Source organism: Schistocerca cancellata, chromosome 4 (genome assembly GCF_023864275.1).
Source record: "Schistocerca cancellata isolate TAMUIC-IGC-003103 chromosome 4, iqSchCanc2.1, whole genome shotgun sequence".
Lineage (NCBI taxonomy): Eukaryota > Metazoa > Arthropoda > Insecta > Orthoptera > Acrididae > Schistocerca > Schistocerca cancellata.
The window spans coordinates 744216458-744230894 of NC_064629.1; the positions used below are offsets into that span (position 1 = coordinate 744216458).

At 46.2% G+C, this 14437-nt stretch overlaps 1 protein-coding gene across 1 annotated transcript in view; it reads left to right on the forward strand.

Moving 5' to 3' along the window:
- Window positions 1-14437, forward strand: part of LOC126184555 (sodium-dependent transporter bedraggled) — a 745492-nt gene that overhangs the window by 520291 nt on the left and 210764 nt on the right. The window contains exon 7 of the mRNA XM_049926982.1: window positions 3049-3276. Coding sequence (XP_049782939.1) covers window positions 3049-3276 — 228 coding nt within the window. The remainder of the gene's footprint in view (window positions 1-3048; window positions 3277-14437) is intronic.

Consider the following 14437-nt stretch of genomic DNA (forward strand, 5'->3'; position numbering starts at 1 on the left):
TACCAGCCCAGCAGCTGGACACAGAGTCCTTTTCTCGCCATTTTTCCCCAGACTGCCATCTCGGATTACGTCACGGGAGGGGAGGGCTGCCGGCCGGAGTGACCGTGCGGTTCTAGGCGCTACAGTCTGGAGCTGGGCGATCGCTACGGTCGCAGGTTCGAATCCTGCCTCGGGCATGGATGTGTGTGATGTTCTTAGGTTAGTTAGGTTTAATTAGTTCTAAGTTATAGGCGACTGATGACCTCAGCAGTTAAGTCGCATAGTGCTCAGAGCCATTTGAACCATTTTGAACCAAGAGGAGGGCTAGGGCTGACAGTGCCCTCTGATGGCGGTGTTGTGAACTAGGTCAGCTTGACTCCGGACCTCATTGTGAATACACTGGATGGAGCTTCTGTCTATGACAATTCTAATTGTTAAATAAACAATGCATACAAAATAAAGACTCAGATCCATCTTATCTGGCAGCCCAGTATAGACTGAGTCCTTTTCCCGCTTATTTCTATATGGGTAAGTGGAGGGGGGGAAGGGGTGGGTAGGGGAGAAGGGAGGGTGCGTGAGGTGAGTGGGGGAAGGGTTAGCGGAGGTAGCCCATCTGACTATTTTTCCTATAAAATTTTATTTTTCCGCTACGGCGTCACTGCGACTCTGCCACATCTGTGGCCGCCATCTCGGATCCACCGTCTCGAATAAATTTGGCAACAGTAGAGAGTGGGATGGAGCTCTCTTTGTCCCACTACTACCGTGTGATGTAATGTCAGAACGAGTCGGGAGTAGAGCACTCGTCGCCGATAATGAAAGGTGGAACTCGGGAACTGGGAATTGCCAGAAAGAACGAACGTACGAAGCGGCAGAGTGTAGTTGTCGATTTGAAACAGCAGAAGCTCTCCTGAATACCTTGCAGAACATGCAGGAGAGCTTCTGCGAAGTTTGGAATGTAGGAGACGAGGTACTGGCGGAACTGAAGCTTTGAGGACGGGATTGAGTCGTGCTTGGGTAGCTCAGTTGGTAGAGCACTTGCCCGCGAAAGGCAAAGGTCCGGAGTTCGAGTCTCGGTCCGGCATACAGTTTTAATCTGCCAGAAACTTTTGTATCGGAGAGAGTTTGCCCTCCTAATTCACCTCCTACGAAGACGACAAACTTCTCCTCTCCATTCTGACGTCACCTCTAAGTATTGTAGGAAACTTTTACGTCTCAGTGTGTTGAAGTAAACTAGCAAATGTCGGCTGACAGTGCCGTAGCGCACACCTCCGTCCCGAGCCGCAGCAGGTCCCGTGCCGGCACGCGACACCACCATTCGTCGGCAGAGCTGCTGAGAAATTGCGGGAGGCGTTTCTCGACAATTTACCTACTAACCGTCTGGCACGGGCCGTAATCTTTGACACTGTACCGGCCTGCAGCCTCGTTAATGGTTGTGTTGTTGTTGTTGTTGTTGTTGTGGTCTGCAGTCCTGAGACTGGTTTCATGCAGCTCTCCATGCTACTGTATCCTGTGCAAGCTTCTTCATCTCCCAGTACCTACTGCAACCTACACCCTTCTGAATCTGCTTAGTGTATTCATCTCTTGGTCTCCCTCTACGATTTTTACCCTCCACGCTGCCCTCCAATACTAAATTGGTGATCCCTTGATGCCTCAGAACATGTCCTACCAACCGATCCCTTCTTCTAGTCAAGTTGTGCCACAAACTTCTCTTCTCCCCAATCCTATTCAATACCTCCTCATTAGTTATATGATCTACCCATCTATTCTTCAGAATTCTTCTGTAGCACCACATTTCGAAAGCTTCTATTCTCTTCTTGTCTAAACTATTTATCGTCCATGTTTCACTTCCATACATGGCTAAACTCCATACAAATACTTTCAGAAATGACTTCCTCGCTCTTAAATCTATACTCGATGTTAACAAATTTCTCTTCTTCAGAAACGCTTTCCTTGCCATTGCCAGTCGACATTTTATATTCTCTCTACTTCGACGATCACCAGTTATTTTGCTCCCCAAATAGCAAAACTCCTTTACTACTTTAAGCGTCTCATTTACTAATCTAATTCCCTCAGCATCACCCGACTTAATTCGACTACATTCCATTATCCTCATTTTGCTTTTGTTGATGTTCATCTTATATCCTCCTTTCAAGACACTGTCCATTCCGTTCAACTGCTCTTCCAAGTCCTGTGCTGTCTCTGCCAGAATTACAGTGTCATCGGCAAACCTCAAAGTTTTTATTTCTTCTCCATGGATTATAATACCTATTCAGAATTTTTCTTTTGTTTCCTTCACTGCTTGCTCAATCTACAGAATGAATAACATCGAGGAAAGGCTGCGACCCTGTCTCACTCCCTTCCCAAGCACTGCTTCCCTTTCGTGTTCCTCGACTCTTATAATTGCCATCTGGTTTCTGTACAAAATGTAAATAGCCTTTCGCTCCCTGTATTTTACCCCCGCCACCTTCAGAATTTGAAAGAGAGTATTCCAGTCAACATTGTCAAAAGCTTTCTCTAAGTCTACAAATGCTAGCAACGTAGGTTTGCCTTTCCTTAATCTAGCTTCTAAGATAAGTCGTAGGGTCAGTATTGCCTCACGTGTTCCGATATTTCTACGGAATCCAAACTGAACTTCCCCGAGGCCGGCTTCTACTAGTTTTTCCATTCGTCTGTAAGGAATTCGCGTTAGTATTTTGCAGCTGTGACTTATTAAACTGATAGTTCGGTAATTTTCACATCTGTCAACACCTGCTTTCTTTGGGATTGGAATTATTACATTCTTCTTGAAGTCTGAGGGCATTTCGCTTGTCTCATACATCTTGCTCACCAGATGGTTGAGATTTGTCAGGACTGGCTCTCCCAAGGCTGTCAGTTGATCTAGTGGAATGTTGTCTAATCCCGGGGAATGGTATATCCACAGAATTAAATGTTACACCTCGTTGGCGATGGCAAAACACTGCCGAAATTTGTTCGGCTAAAAGACGGTAGTGTTTGTCACCGAGGCGTAGCTGGGAATACAGTAGATGCGGAGGAGAGGTGTGAGTGTGTGTGTTGTGTGTCTTGTCGCAGCTCTGGCAGCGGAGACATCGACTGGAGCTGGGTGTCCGGCGAGGAGGAGCGGCAGCGGCGGGCGTCGATGCGGCGCGTGGAGCCGCTGCAGCAGCCCGCTCTGCCGCTGCCGCTGCCGCCGTTGGGCGCGCCGCCCCTGCAGCTGCAGCACCGGCCCTGCCGCGCCTCCGCGCCGCCCGCGCCGACGCTCGCGCACCAAGCGCCGCCGCCCGCCGACTTCCCGCGCAGGTCAGTCTCAAAACCAAAACACGTTTTCACTAAATTTACTGCATTTACTTTAGCTAAACTTGTTCTCACACCATATCCTTTCACTACACGTGCAAATTTCCAAAAATAAAACATTAATACACTCGTTATACACCACTGGCCATTAAAATTTCTACACCAAGAATAAATGCAGATGATAAACGGGCATTCATTTTACAAATATATTATACTAGAACTGACATGTGATTACATTTTCACGCAATTTGGGTGCATAGATCCTGAGAAATCAGTACCCAGAACAACCACCTTTGGCCGTAACAACGGCCTTGATACGCCTGGACATTGAGTCAAACAAAGCTTGGATGGCGTGTACAGCTACAGCTGCCCATGCAGCTTCGACACGATACCACAGTTCATCAAGAGTAGTGACTGGCGTATTGTGACGAGCCAGTTGCTCGGCCACCGTTGACCAGACGTTTTCAATTGATGAGAGATCTAGAAAATGTGCTGGCCAGGGCAGCAGTCGAACATTTTCTGTATCCAAAAATGCCCGTACAGGATCTGCAACGTGCGGTCGTGCATTATCCTGCTAAAATGTAGGGTTTGGCAGGGATCGAATGAAGGGTAGAGCCACGGGTCGTAACACATCTGAAATGTATCGTCCAATGTTCAAAGTGCCATCAATGTGAACAAGAGGTGACCGAGACGTGTAACCAATGGCACCCCATACCATCACGCCGGGTGATACGCCAGTATGGCATGACGAATACACGCTTCCAACATGCGTTCACCGCGATGTCGCCACACACGGATGCGACCATCATGACGCTGTAAACAGAACCCGGATTCATCCGAAAAAATGACGTTTTGCCATTCGTGCACCCGGTTCGTCGTTGAGTACACCATCGCAGGCACTCCTGCCTGTGATGCAGCGTCAAGGGTAATCGCAGCCACGGTCTCCGAGGTGATAGTCCATGCTGCTGCAAACGTCGTCGAACTGTTCGTGCAGATGGTTGTTGTCTTGCAAACGTCCCCATATATTGACTCAGGGATCGAGACGTGGCTGCACGATCCGTTACAGCCATGCGGATACGATGCCTGTCATCTCGACTGCTAGTGATACGAGGCCGTTGGGATCCAGCACGGCTCTCCGTATTACCCTCCTGAACCCACGGATTCCATATTTTGCTAACAGTCACTGGATCTCGACCAAGGCGAGCAGCAATGTTGCGATACGATAAACCGCAATCGCGATAGGCTACAATCCGACATTTATCAAAGTCGGAAACGTGATGGTAGGAATTTCTCCTCCTTACTCGAGGCATCTCAACAATGTTTCACCAGGCAACGCCGGTCAACTGCTCTTTGTGTATGAGAAATCAGTTAAAAACTTTCCTCATGTTAGCACGTTGTAGGTGTCGCCACCGGCGCCAACCTTGTGTGAATGCTCTGAAAAGCTAATCATTTGCATATCGCAGCATCTTCTTCCTGTCGGTTAAATTTCGCGTCTGTAGCGTGTCATCTTCGTGGTGTAGCAATTTTAATGGCCAGTATTGTAGTAATAATTATGTCAGAGTCCCTTTGCTGGGTTTTAGTATTAGTCGAAGACAGAAACGACGTCGGCAGGCGGACCTTTACCGGAGTGCTGTTACCGTGCGTCGATCGTCTGCGGGTGCGACGTGCGAAGAAAGGCGGCCTGTCGTAACCTACGCATATACGGGAGTAAAGGCTAGTGCAAACGCCCGATAAACTACGTGAGTGTCTGTCGCGAAGCGCGGTATCCGATTATTCCGCGCCAAGAGCGTCCTCTCCTCTGACGACCTGCAAAATCTTCAGTTACTGTGTCCGTATATGTAATTCGTAAGGTCAGGTTCTTTACTTCGACAATCGAGTTATGTCCTAGCAGCTGTTGCTGTCGTGAATAGCCTCTCTTTTCCGTGCTCTAAGTGACACACCTGACGACACTGTTCCTCGAAAGGCCTTCCTGATCGATCTCTAGCGCCGTTTGTTTTCTGCAATATCTGCTAAATCCCGTGTTCTGCCGACTCGCCGATCTCCTGGATCCCTCTGACCGTCTCCAATGTAGCAGCTGTGTCCGACTGCTCCTCGTACGTGTACAAGTGTACTCTGCGAGCGTGTGGCCGAGGTACCACTCTCACGCCCGCTCTTTCGACTACGTGTGAGCTCGACTCTGTCGCGCGGTGTTTATACAGAGGATGAAACGATATTTATGCTCCCGGAACTGTAACAGTAACCACACCTCGATGCAGAACGCCTCTCTGGCACGTCTGCCACTGGAGTTGACTCGGCATCTCCGTTATGCTTATGCGGTTACTAAATGAAACTTTAACGAAACGTGCTGCTTTTTATGTGGCTCGTCTCTATTTCCTCTATCAGTCCTATCTGATACAGATCCCAGACTTACGAGCGGGATTGAGGTATCGGTCGAACGAGGGATTTGTAAGCTCCTTTGTCGATGGACTACATTTCCCGATAATTCTTCCAAATGACTTTCGATCTGGCATCTGCCCTCACTGCAATTCGTTGTACGTAGTCGTTCCGTTTTAAACCGCTCCATACGCATATTCCTAGATATTTTATGGATGTCACTACTGCCAGTGATTGTTCTAAAAACGTCTAATCGTACAATAATGGGCCTTCCTGGCTATTTGCGCGCAGTACGTTACATTTGTTTATATTGAGGGTCAGTTTCCAGTCCTAACATCGAGCATAGCTGCTTTGCAGCTCTTCCTACAATTTCCTAGCGTTACAACTTTTTCGTATACAAGAGCATCATCCGCGGAAAGTCTCGTCGCACTTCCGACGTCATCTACTAGGTCGGTTATGTACAAGGTGGTCCATTGATAGTGACCGCGCCAAATATCTCACGAAATAAGCATCAAACGAAAAAACTACTAAGAACGAAACTCGTCTAGCTTGCAGAGGGAAACCAGATGGCGCTATGAGTGGCGCTGCCAAAGGTCAAACGGATATCAACTATGTTTTTTTCTAAATAGGAACCCCCATTTTATATAATATATTCGTGTAGTACGTAAAGAAATATGAATGTTTTAGTTGGACTACTTTTTCCGCTTTGTGATAGATGGCGCTGTAATAGTCACAAACGTGTAAGTACGTGGTATCACGTAACATTCCACCAGTGCGGACGGTATTTGCTTCCTGATACATTACCCGTGTTAAAATGAACCGTTTACCAATTGCGAAAAAGGTCGATATCGTGTTGATGTATGGCTATTGTGATCAAAATGCCCAACGAGCGTGTGCTATGTATGCTGCTCGGTATCCTGGACGACATCATCCCAACTGTCCGGACCATTCGCCGAATAGTTACGTTATTCAAGGAAACAAAAAGTGTTCAGCCACATGCGAAACGTCAACCATGACCTGCAACAAATGATGATGCCAAAGTAGGTGTTTTAGCGGCTGTCGCGGCTAATCCGCACATCAGTAGCAGAAAAATTGCGCGAGAATCGGGAATCTCAAATACGTCGGTGTTGAGAATGCTACATCAAAATCGATTGCACCCGTACCATATTTCTACGCACCAGGAATTGCATGGTGACGACTTTGAACGTCGTGTACAGTTCTGCCACTGGGCACAAGAGAAATTACGAACAGCGGTAATGTAAACCAGCATAATATGCACTATTAGGCAACGGAAAATCCACGATGGCTGCGACAAGTGGAACATCAGCGACCTTGGCGGGTAATGTATGGTGCAGCATTATTGGAGGAAGGATAATTGGCCCCCATTTTATCGATGGCAATCTAAATGGTGTAATGTATGCTGATTTCCTACGTAATGTTTTACCGATATTACTACAAGATGTTTCACTGTATGACAGAATGGCGATGTTCTTCCAACGTGATGGGTGTCCGGCACATAGCTCGCATGCGGTTGAAGCAGTATTGAATAGCATATTTCATGACAGGTGGATTGGTCGTCGAAGCACCATACCATGGCCCCCACGTTCAGCGGATCTGATGTCCCCGTATTTCTTTCTGTGGGGAAAGTTGAAGGATATTTGCTACCATGATCCACGGACAACGCCTGACAACGTGCATCAGCTCATTGTCAATGCATGTGCGAACATTACGGAAGACGAACTACTCGCTGTTGAGAGGACTGTCCTTACACGTATTGCCAAATGCATTGAGGTTGACGGACATCATTTTGAGCATTTATTGCATTAATGTGGTATTTACAGGTAATCACGCTGTAACAGCATTCTCAGAAATGATAAGTTCACAAAGGTACGTGTATCACATCGGAGCAACCGAAATAAAATGTTCAAACGTACCTACGTTCTGTATTTTAATTTAAAAAACCTACCTGTTACCAACTGTTCGTCTAAAATTGTGAGCCATATGTTTGTGACTACTACAGCGCCATCTGTCACAAAGCGAAGAATGTGGTCCAACTAAAAATTGATATTTCTTTGCGTACTACACGAATATGTAAAAAAATGGGGGTTCCTATTTTTAAAAAAACGCAGTTGATATCCGTTTGACCTATAGCAGCGCCATCTAGCGGGCCAACCATAGCGCCATCTGGTTTCCCCCTTCAAGCTAGACAAGTTTCGTTCTTTGTAGTTTTTTTCGTTTGACTCTCATTTCGTGAGATATTTGGCCAGCCCACGATCAGTGGACCACCCTGTATATCGTGAAAAGTAATCGTACTTGAGATACATTCCAAGTTACTTTTACGTTTGAAGATTTCTCTCCATTGCAAATGACGCGGTGTGTTCTGTTTGCTAGAAACTCTTTAGTCAGTCACATGGTTGGGCTGATAGTCCATACGCTCGTATTTTGTTCATTAGGCGGCTATGCTGAACTGTATGGAACGCCTTCCGGAAGTCGAGGGAAGAACAGAGTGAGCTGGGTTTCATACGATCGCTGATTTCGGAACTGGTGTTGATTCCTACATAGGAGACTCGTTCTCCAGAAATTTCATCATACGCGAGCATAACATACAGTCGTTCGGCGCTTTTTCTCTGGTATTTCGTTTCTTCACTGCGTGTCTGGGGTCAACCACAACAAATATTGTTCATCAAGTCTTTCATGTGACTCCAGTTTCATCGGAAAGAGTCGGTTTGTTTCCCGTTACAAATAGGATGTCCGCCTGCTTAGCTGGGTGGTAACGTGCTCCCTTCCCATTCAAGCGGGCCCTTGTTCGATTCCCGGCCGCATTGGAGATTTTTTCTGCTCGGCGACTGGGTGTTGCGTTGTCCTCATCATCATTTTATTCTCATCACCTGTGCGCAAGTCGCCCAGTGTGGCGTCGACTGACATAAGACTTGCACTTGGCGGCCGAACTTCCCCGGATGGGGCCTCGTGGCCAACGCAGCCATACGCTCATTTCATTTTTCACAAACAGGATGATTTTTAAAACAGCACTTTATGCATCCATTGGATAGAGCGGTCCCATATTAGTGTAGTGCGATGTTATAATGTATTACCGAGGACAGGAAAACGTCGAGAGTAACCACTGCTCCAGCACTGACTGCTGGTTTCCAAAAAATGGACTGTCGTTGTACGTAGGCAAAACACAACGCATGTAGTTCTGTTCTGCACAACACCTGTCTACATTATTAGAAATAATGCGTTAAGGTAAAATAATACATGAAACATAATATTCTAAATTTTTAGGTCTTTACATTGAAGAACCAGAACTGCAAGTCACAGGATACATTGCACGTATCTTAAACATCTAAACGCTGTAACTCAGGTTTACAAATAACGTAAGATTTTGGAGGTATTAACAAGTTGACTTACTTCTACTATTTTCGTCCACAGATGTCTTAGGGCAAAATATTCTGTGATAACTCGTCAAAATGTTGTTGCACATAAGCGTGTGATAAGGATAATATGTACTGTTCAGGAGGGAATTCTGACAGCATCTTCACGGTGCATCTGCCGCCTTGTCGTCAAATATCACAATTTAATATACGTTGTGATTACAATTGGGAATGACGTAAATCACATGTGGGTAAAGCGATCTAAGAACTATGATTTATCGACTGAACACTTAGAAGATGCAACAGGTCTACTAATGAGACTACATACACCACGCTTGCCCGTTCTCTGCTAGAGTACTGCTGCGTGGCGCGAGATCCGCGTCGGATAGGATTGCCGGAAGACATCGAAAAAAGTTGAAAGAAGAGCAGCTCGTTTTGAACTATCGCAAAACGGAAGGGAGAGTGTCACGGATATGATCCACAAACGCGTTTTTTGGTTACAGCAGGATCTTCTCATGAATTTTCAATCATCAGCTTTCTCCTTCGAATGCGAAAATATTTTGTTGGCTGACTGACATAGCACAGATTCAGAAAATATTCTTATGAAACACAAAATGGTTCTTATTCTCACAAAGAAATGAGTGCTATCGACTGAGGATATAAAACTACACTCCTGGAAATTGAAATAAGAACACCGTGAATTCATTGTCCCAGGAAGGGGAAACTTTATTGACACATTCCTGGGGTCAGATACATCACACGATCACACTGACAGAACCACAGGCACATAGACACAGGCAACAGAGCATGCACAATGTCGGCACTAGTACAGTGTATATCCACCTTTCGCAGCAATGCAGGCTGCTATTCTCCCATGGAGACGATCGTAGAGATGCTGGATGTAGTCCTGTGGAACGGCTTGCCATACCATGTCCACCTGGCGCCTCAGTTGGACCAGCGTTCGTGCTGGACGTGCAGACCGCGTGAGACGACGCTTCATCCAGTCCCAAACATGCTCAATGGGGGACAGATCCAGAGATCTTGCTGGCCAGGGTAGTTGACTTACACCTTCTAGAGCACGTTGGGTGGCACGGGATACATGCGGACGTGCATTGTCCTGTTGGAACAGCAAGTTCCCTTGCCGGTCTAGGAATGGTAGAACGATGGGTTCGATGACGGTTAGGATGTACCGTGCACTATTCAGTGTCCCCTCGACGATCACCAGTGGTGTACGGCCAGTGTAGGAGATCGCTCCCCACATCATGATGCCGGGTGTTGGCCCTGTGTGCCTCGGTCGTATGCAGTCCTGATTGTGGCGCTCACCTGCACTGCGCCAAACACGCATACGACCATCATTGGCACCAAGGCAGAAGCGACTCTCATCGCTGAAGACGACACGTCTCCATTCGTCCCTCCATTCACGCCTGTCGCGACACCACTGGAGGCGGGCTGCACGATGTTGGGGCGTGAGCGGAAGACGGCCTAACGGTGTGCGGGACGGTAGCCCAGCTTCATGGAGACGGTTGCGAATGGTCCTCGCCGATACCCCAGGAGCAACAGTGTCCCTAATTTGCTGGGAAGTGGCGGTGCGGTCCCCTACGGCACTGCGTAGGATCCTACGGTCTTGGCGTGCATCCGTGCGTCGCTGCGGTCCGGTCCCAGGTCGACGGGCACGTGCACCTTCCGCCGACCACTGGCGACATCGATGTACTGTGGAGACCTCACGCCCCACGTGTTGAGCAATTCGGCGGTACGTCCACCCGGCCTCCCGCATGCCCACTATACGCCCTCGCTCAAAGTCCGTCAACTGCACATACGGTTCACGTCCACGCTGTCGCGGCATGCTACCAGTTGTGCGACTTGATTCGTGATTTCCTCTCATAAAGGTCACAGTTCGTAGTAACTGACGGCTGTCATTTATCGTCTCCGAAAGTCATCAGAAGATCAAATCCAATTGCAAAATGACTTAGACAAGGTACCTGTATGGTGCGACAAGTGGCAATTGACCAAAATAATGAAAAGTGTGAGGTCATTTACATAAGTACTAAAAGGAATCCGTTAAACTCCTGTTACAAGATGAATCAGACAAACCTAAAGACTGTCAGTTCACCTAAATACCCAGGAACTGCAGTCACGAACAACTTAAATTGGAACGATCACGTAGATAATGTGGGGAAGTCAAACTAAAGACTACGTTTTATTGGCAAAACACTTAGGAGATGCACCAGTTCAACTAAAGAGACGCTTGTCCGTCTTTTGCTAGAGTATTGCCGTGCAGTATGGGGCCTTTACGGGAAGGGATTGACGGAGAACGTTGAAAAAGTACTAAGAAGGGCAATTCGTTTTGTATTATCGTGAAATAGGGGAGAGATTGTCACGGATATGACACGCGCGTTGGAGTGACAATCGTTGAAACAAAGGCGTTTTTCATTGCAGAGAGATATATTCTCGAAATTTTAATCTCTTGCGTTCTCCTCAGAACGCGAAAATATTTTGTTGACAGCCACCTATATAGGGAGAATTGATCACCATAATAAATTATGAAAAATCAGAGCTCATATAGAAAGATATGTGTTCGTTTTCCGGCGTGCTGTTAAAGAGTGGAACGGTAGGGAAATAGTCTGAAGGTTGTTCGATGAGCAGTCTGCCAGACACTTCATTGTGAATTGCAGAGTAATCATGTAGATGTAGATAACAACAGTAACATTAACAAGTACAATACAAGAATGAGAAACGATTTTTACTGTACATCACTCAGCCTTAGTGTGACATAGAAAGGATTGAGGTATCCAGATATAAAGATCTTTGACCACCTACCCTGTTATTTAATGAATATGATAGATCATAAAATTAACTTCATACACAAACTTATATCATACTTTCTTGGCAATTCCTGTTATTCCACAGACAAATTTCTAAATGTGTGTGTGTGTGTGTGTGAAACAGAGAGAGAGAGAGAGAGAGAGAGAGAGGGATGGAGAGAGAGAGAGAGAGACAGAGAGAGAGAGAGAGAGAGAGAGAGAGAGAGAGAGAGAGAGAGAGATTGCAGGAGGCAGTAAACATTCAGCGGTAGTACGAGCAAGATAGAGCAAACACGCTCAAGAGTCTAATCAGTACATGCTCCGGCTAGTGACCTTGCTGTAACCTCTGAACCATACGTCTCCCGTTAGTCTACTCATATTTCCAGTTTCGAAAGGTACGTCTGTATGCTCGCCAGGCGCATTCCACTCATACAAAGGCATTGCTGTGCTCGGCGATAACGGTGTCTTGCCCACTCTGCGTGTAGCCATACATTTTGGGAAGTGTTCTTTTCAAGTGTGAGTGATTCTCAGCATCCGTTCGTCTGGTGTGCACCTGCTAGTAATGTAAGAGCACCAGTGTTTTCAACTGGGGATGACAACATGTTCAGAGGACGTACAGCATTTCATGTGTTTCTTCGAGGTACTGTAACAGCTGCGGTCTGTGGGGATGACATTCTCAATGACATATGAGCCTTGGAGCACACATACTACTGAATGTGTTTGTGGGGAATAGTTTCACATCTGCTGTCTATTGGTATGACATATTGCAGCGGTATGCCAGCCTGTTTGGTGGGGCACGTGGACATGACTTCTATCTGATGGATGGTACAGTGGGATGTGACGGGTTGCCCCGGCAGCCGGCTGTCGAGGCTGGGTAGCTCACTTTGCGGACAAAGCTTTATCAAAGTTTACATTTTCACAAGCTGTGATGTGCTCTACGTATTCACCCTGCAATGTGACGATGACTGACTTTGCAGAGACCTTCGTTGTAGAATTTAGCAGTTGGCTGATCAAGAAACGGTGTTGTTGTTGTTGTGGTCTTCAGTCCTGAGACTGGTTTCATGCAGCTCTCCATGCTACTCTATCCTGTGCAAGCTTCTTCGTCTCCCAGTACTTACTGCAACCTACATCCTTCTGAATCTGATTAGTGTATTCATCTCTTGGTCTCCCTCTACGATTTTTACCCTCCACGCTGCCCTCCAATGCTAAATTTGTGATCCCTTGATGCCTCAGAACATGTCCTACCAACCGGTCCCTTCTTCTTGTCAAGTTGTGCCACAAACTCCTCTTCTCCCCAATTCTATTCAACCTCCTCATTAGTTATATGATCTACCCATCTAATCTTCAGCATTCTTCTGTAGCACCACATTTCGAAAGCTTCTATTCTCTTCTTGTCCAAACTATTTATCGTCCATGTTTCACTTCCATACATGGCTACACTCCATACAAATACTTCCAGAAACGACTTCCTGACACTTAAATCTATACTCGATGTTAACAAATTTCTCTTCTTCAGAAACGCTTTCCTTGCCATTGCCAGTCAACATTTTATATCCTCTCTACTTCGACCATCATCAGTTATTTTGCTCCCCAAATAGCAAAACTCCTTTACCACTTTAAGTGTCTCATTTCCTAATCTAATTCCCTCAGCATCACCCGACTTAATTCGATTACATTCCATTATCCTCGTTTTGCTTTTGTTGATTTTCATCTGATATCCTCCTTTCAAGACACTGTCCATTCCGTTCAACTGCTCTTCCAAGTCCTTTGCTGTCTCTGACAGAATTACAATGTCATCGGTGAACCTCAAAGCTTTTATTTCTTCTCCATGGATTTTAATACCTACTCCGAATTTTTCTTTTGTTTCCTTTACTGCTTGCTCAATATACAGATTGAATAACATCGGGGAGAGGCTACAACCCTGTCTCACGCCCTTCCCAACCGCTGCTTCCCTTTCATGTCCCTCGACTCTTATAACTGCCATCTGGTTTCTGTACAAATTGTAAATAGCCTTTCGACCCCTGTATTTACCCCTGCCACCTTTAAAATTTGAAAGAGAGTATTCCAGTCAACATTGTTAAAAGCTTTCTCTAAGTCTACAAATGCTAGAAACGTAGGTTTGCCTTTCCTTAATCTTTCTTGTAAGATAAGTCGTAGGGTCAGTATTGCCTCACCTGTTCCAATATTTCTACGGAATCCAAACTGATCTTCCCCAAGGTTGGCTTCTACTAGTTTTTCCATTCGTCTGTAAAGAATTCGCGTTACTATTTTGCAGCTGTGGCTTATTAAACTGATTGTTCGGTAATTTTCACATGTCAACACCTGCTTTCTTTGGGATTGGAATTATTATATTCTTCTTGAAGTCTGAGGGTATTTCGCCTGTCTCATACATCTTGCTCACCAGATGGTAGAGTTTTGTCAGGACTGGTTCTCTCAAGGCCGTCAGTAGTTCTAAAGGAATGTTGTCTACTCCCGGGGCCTTGTTTCGACTCAGGTCTTTCGGTGCTCTGTCAAACTCTTCACGCAGTTTGTATCTCCCATTTCGTCTTCATCTACATTCTCTTCCATTTCCAGAATATTGTCCTCAAGTACGTCGCCCTTGTATAGACCCTCTATATACTC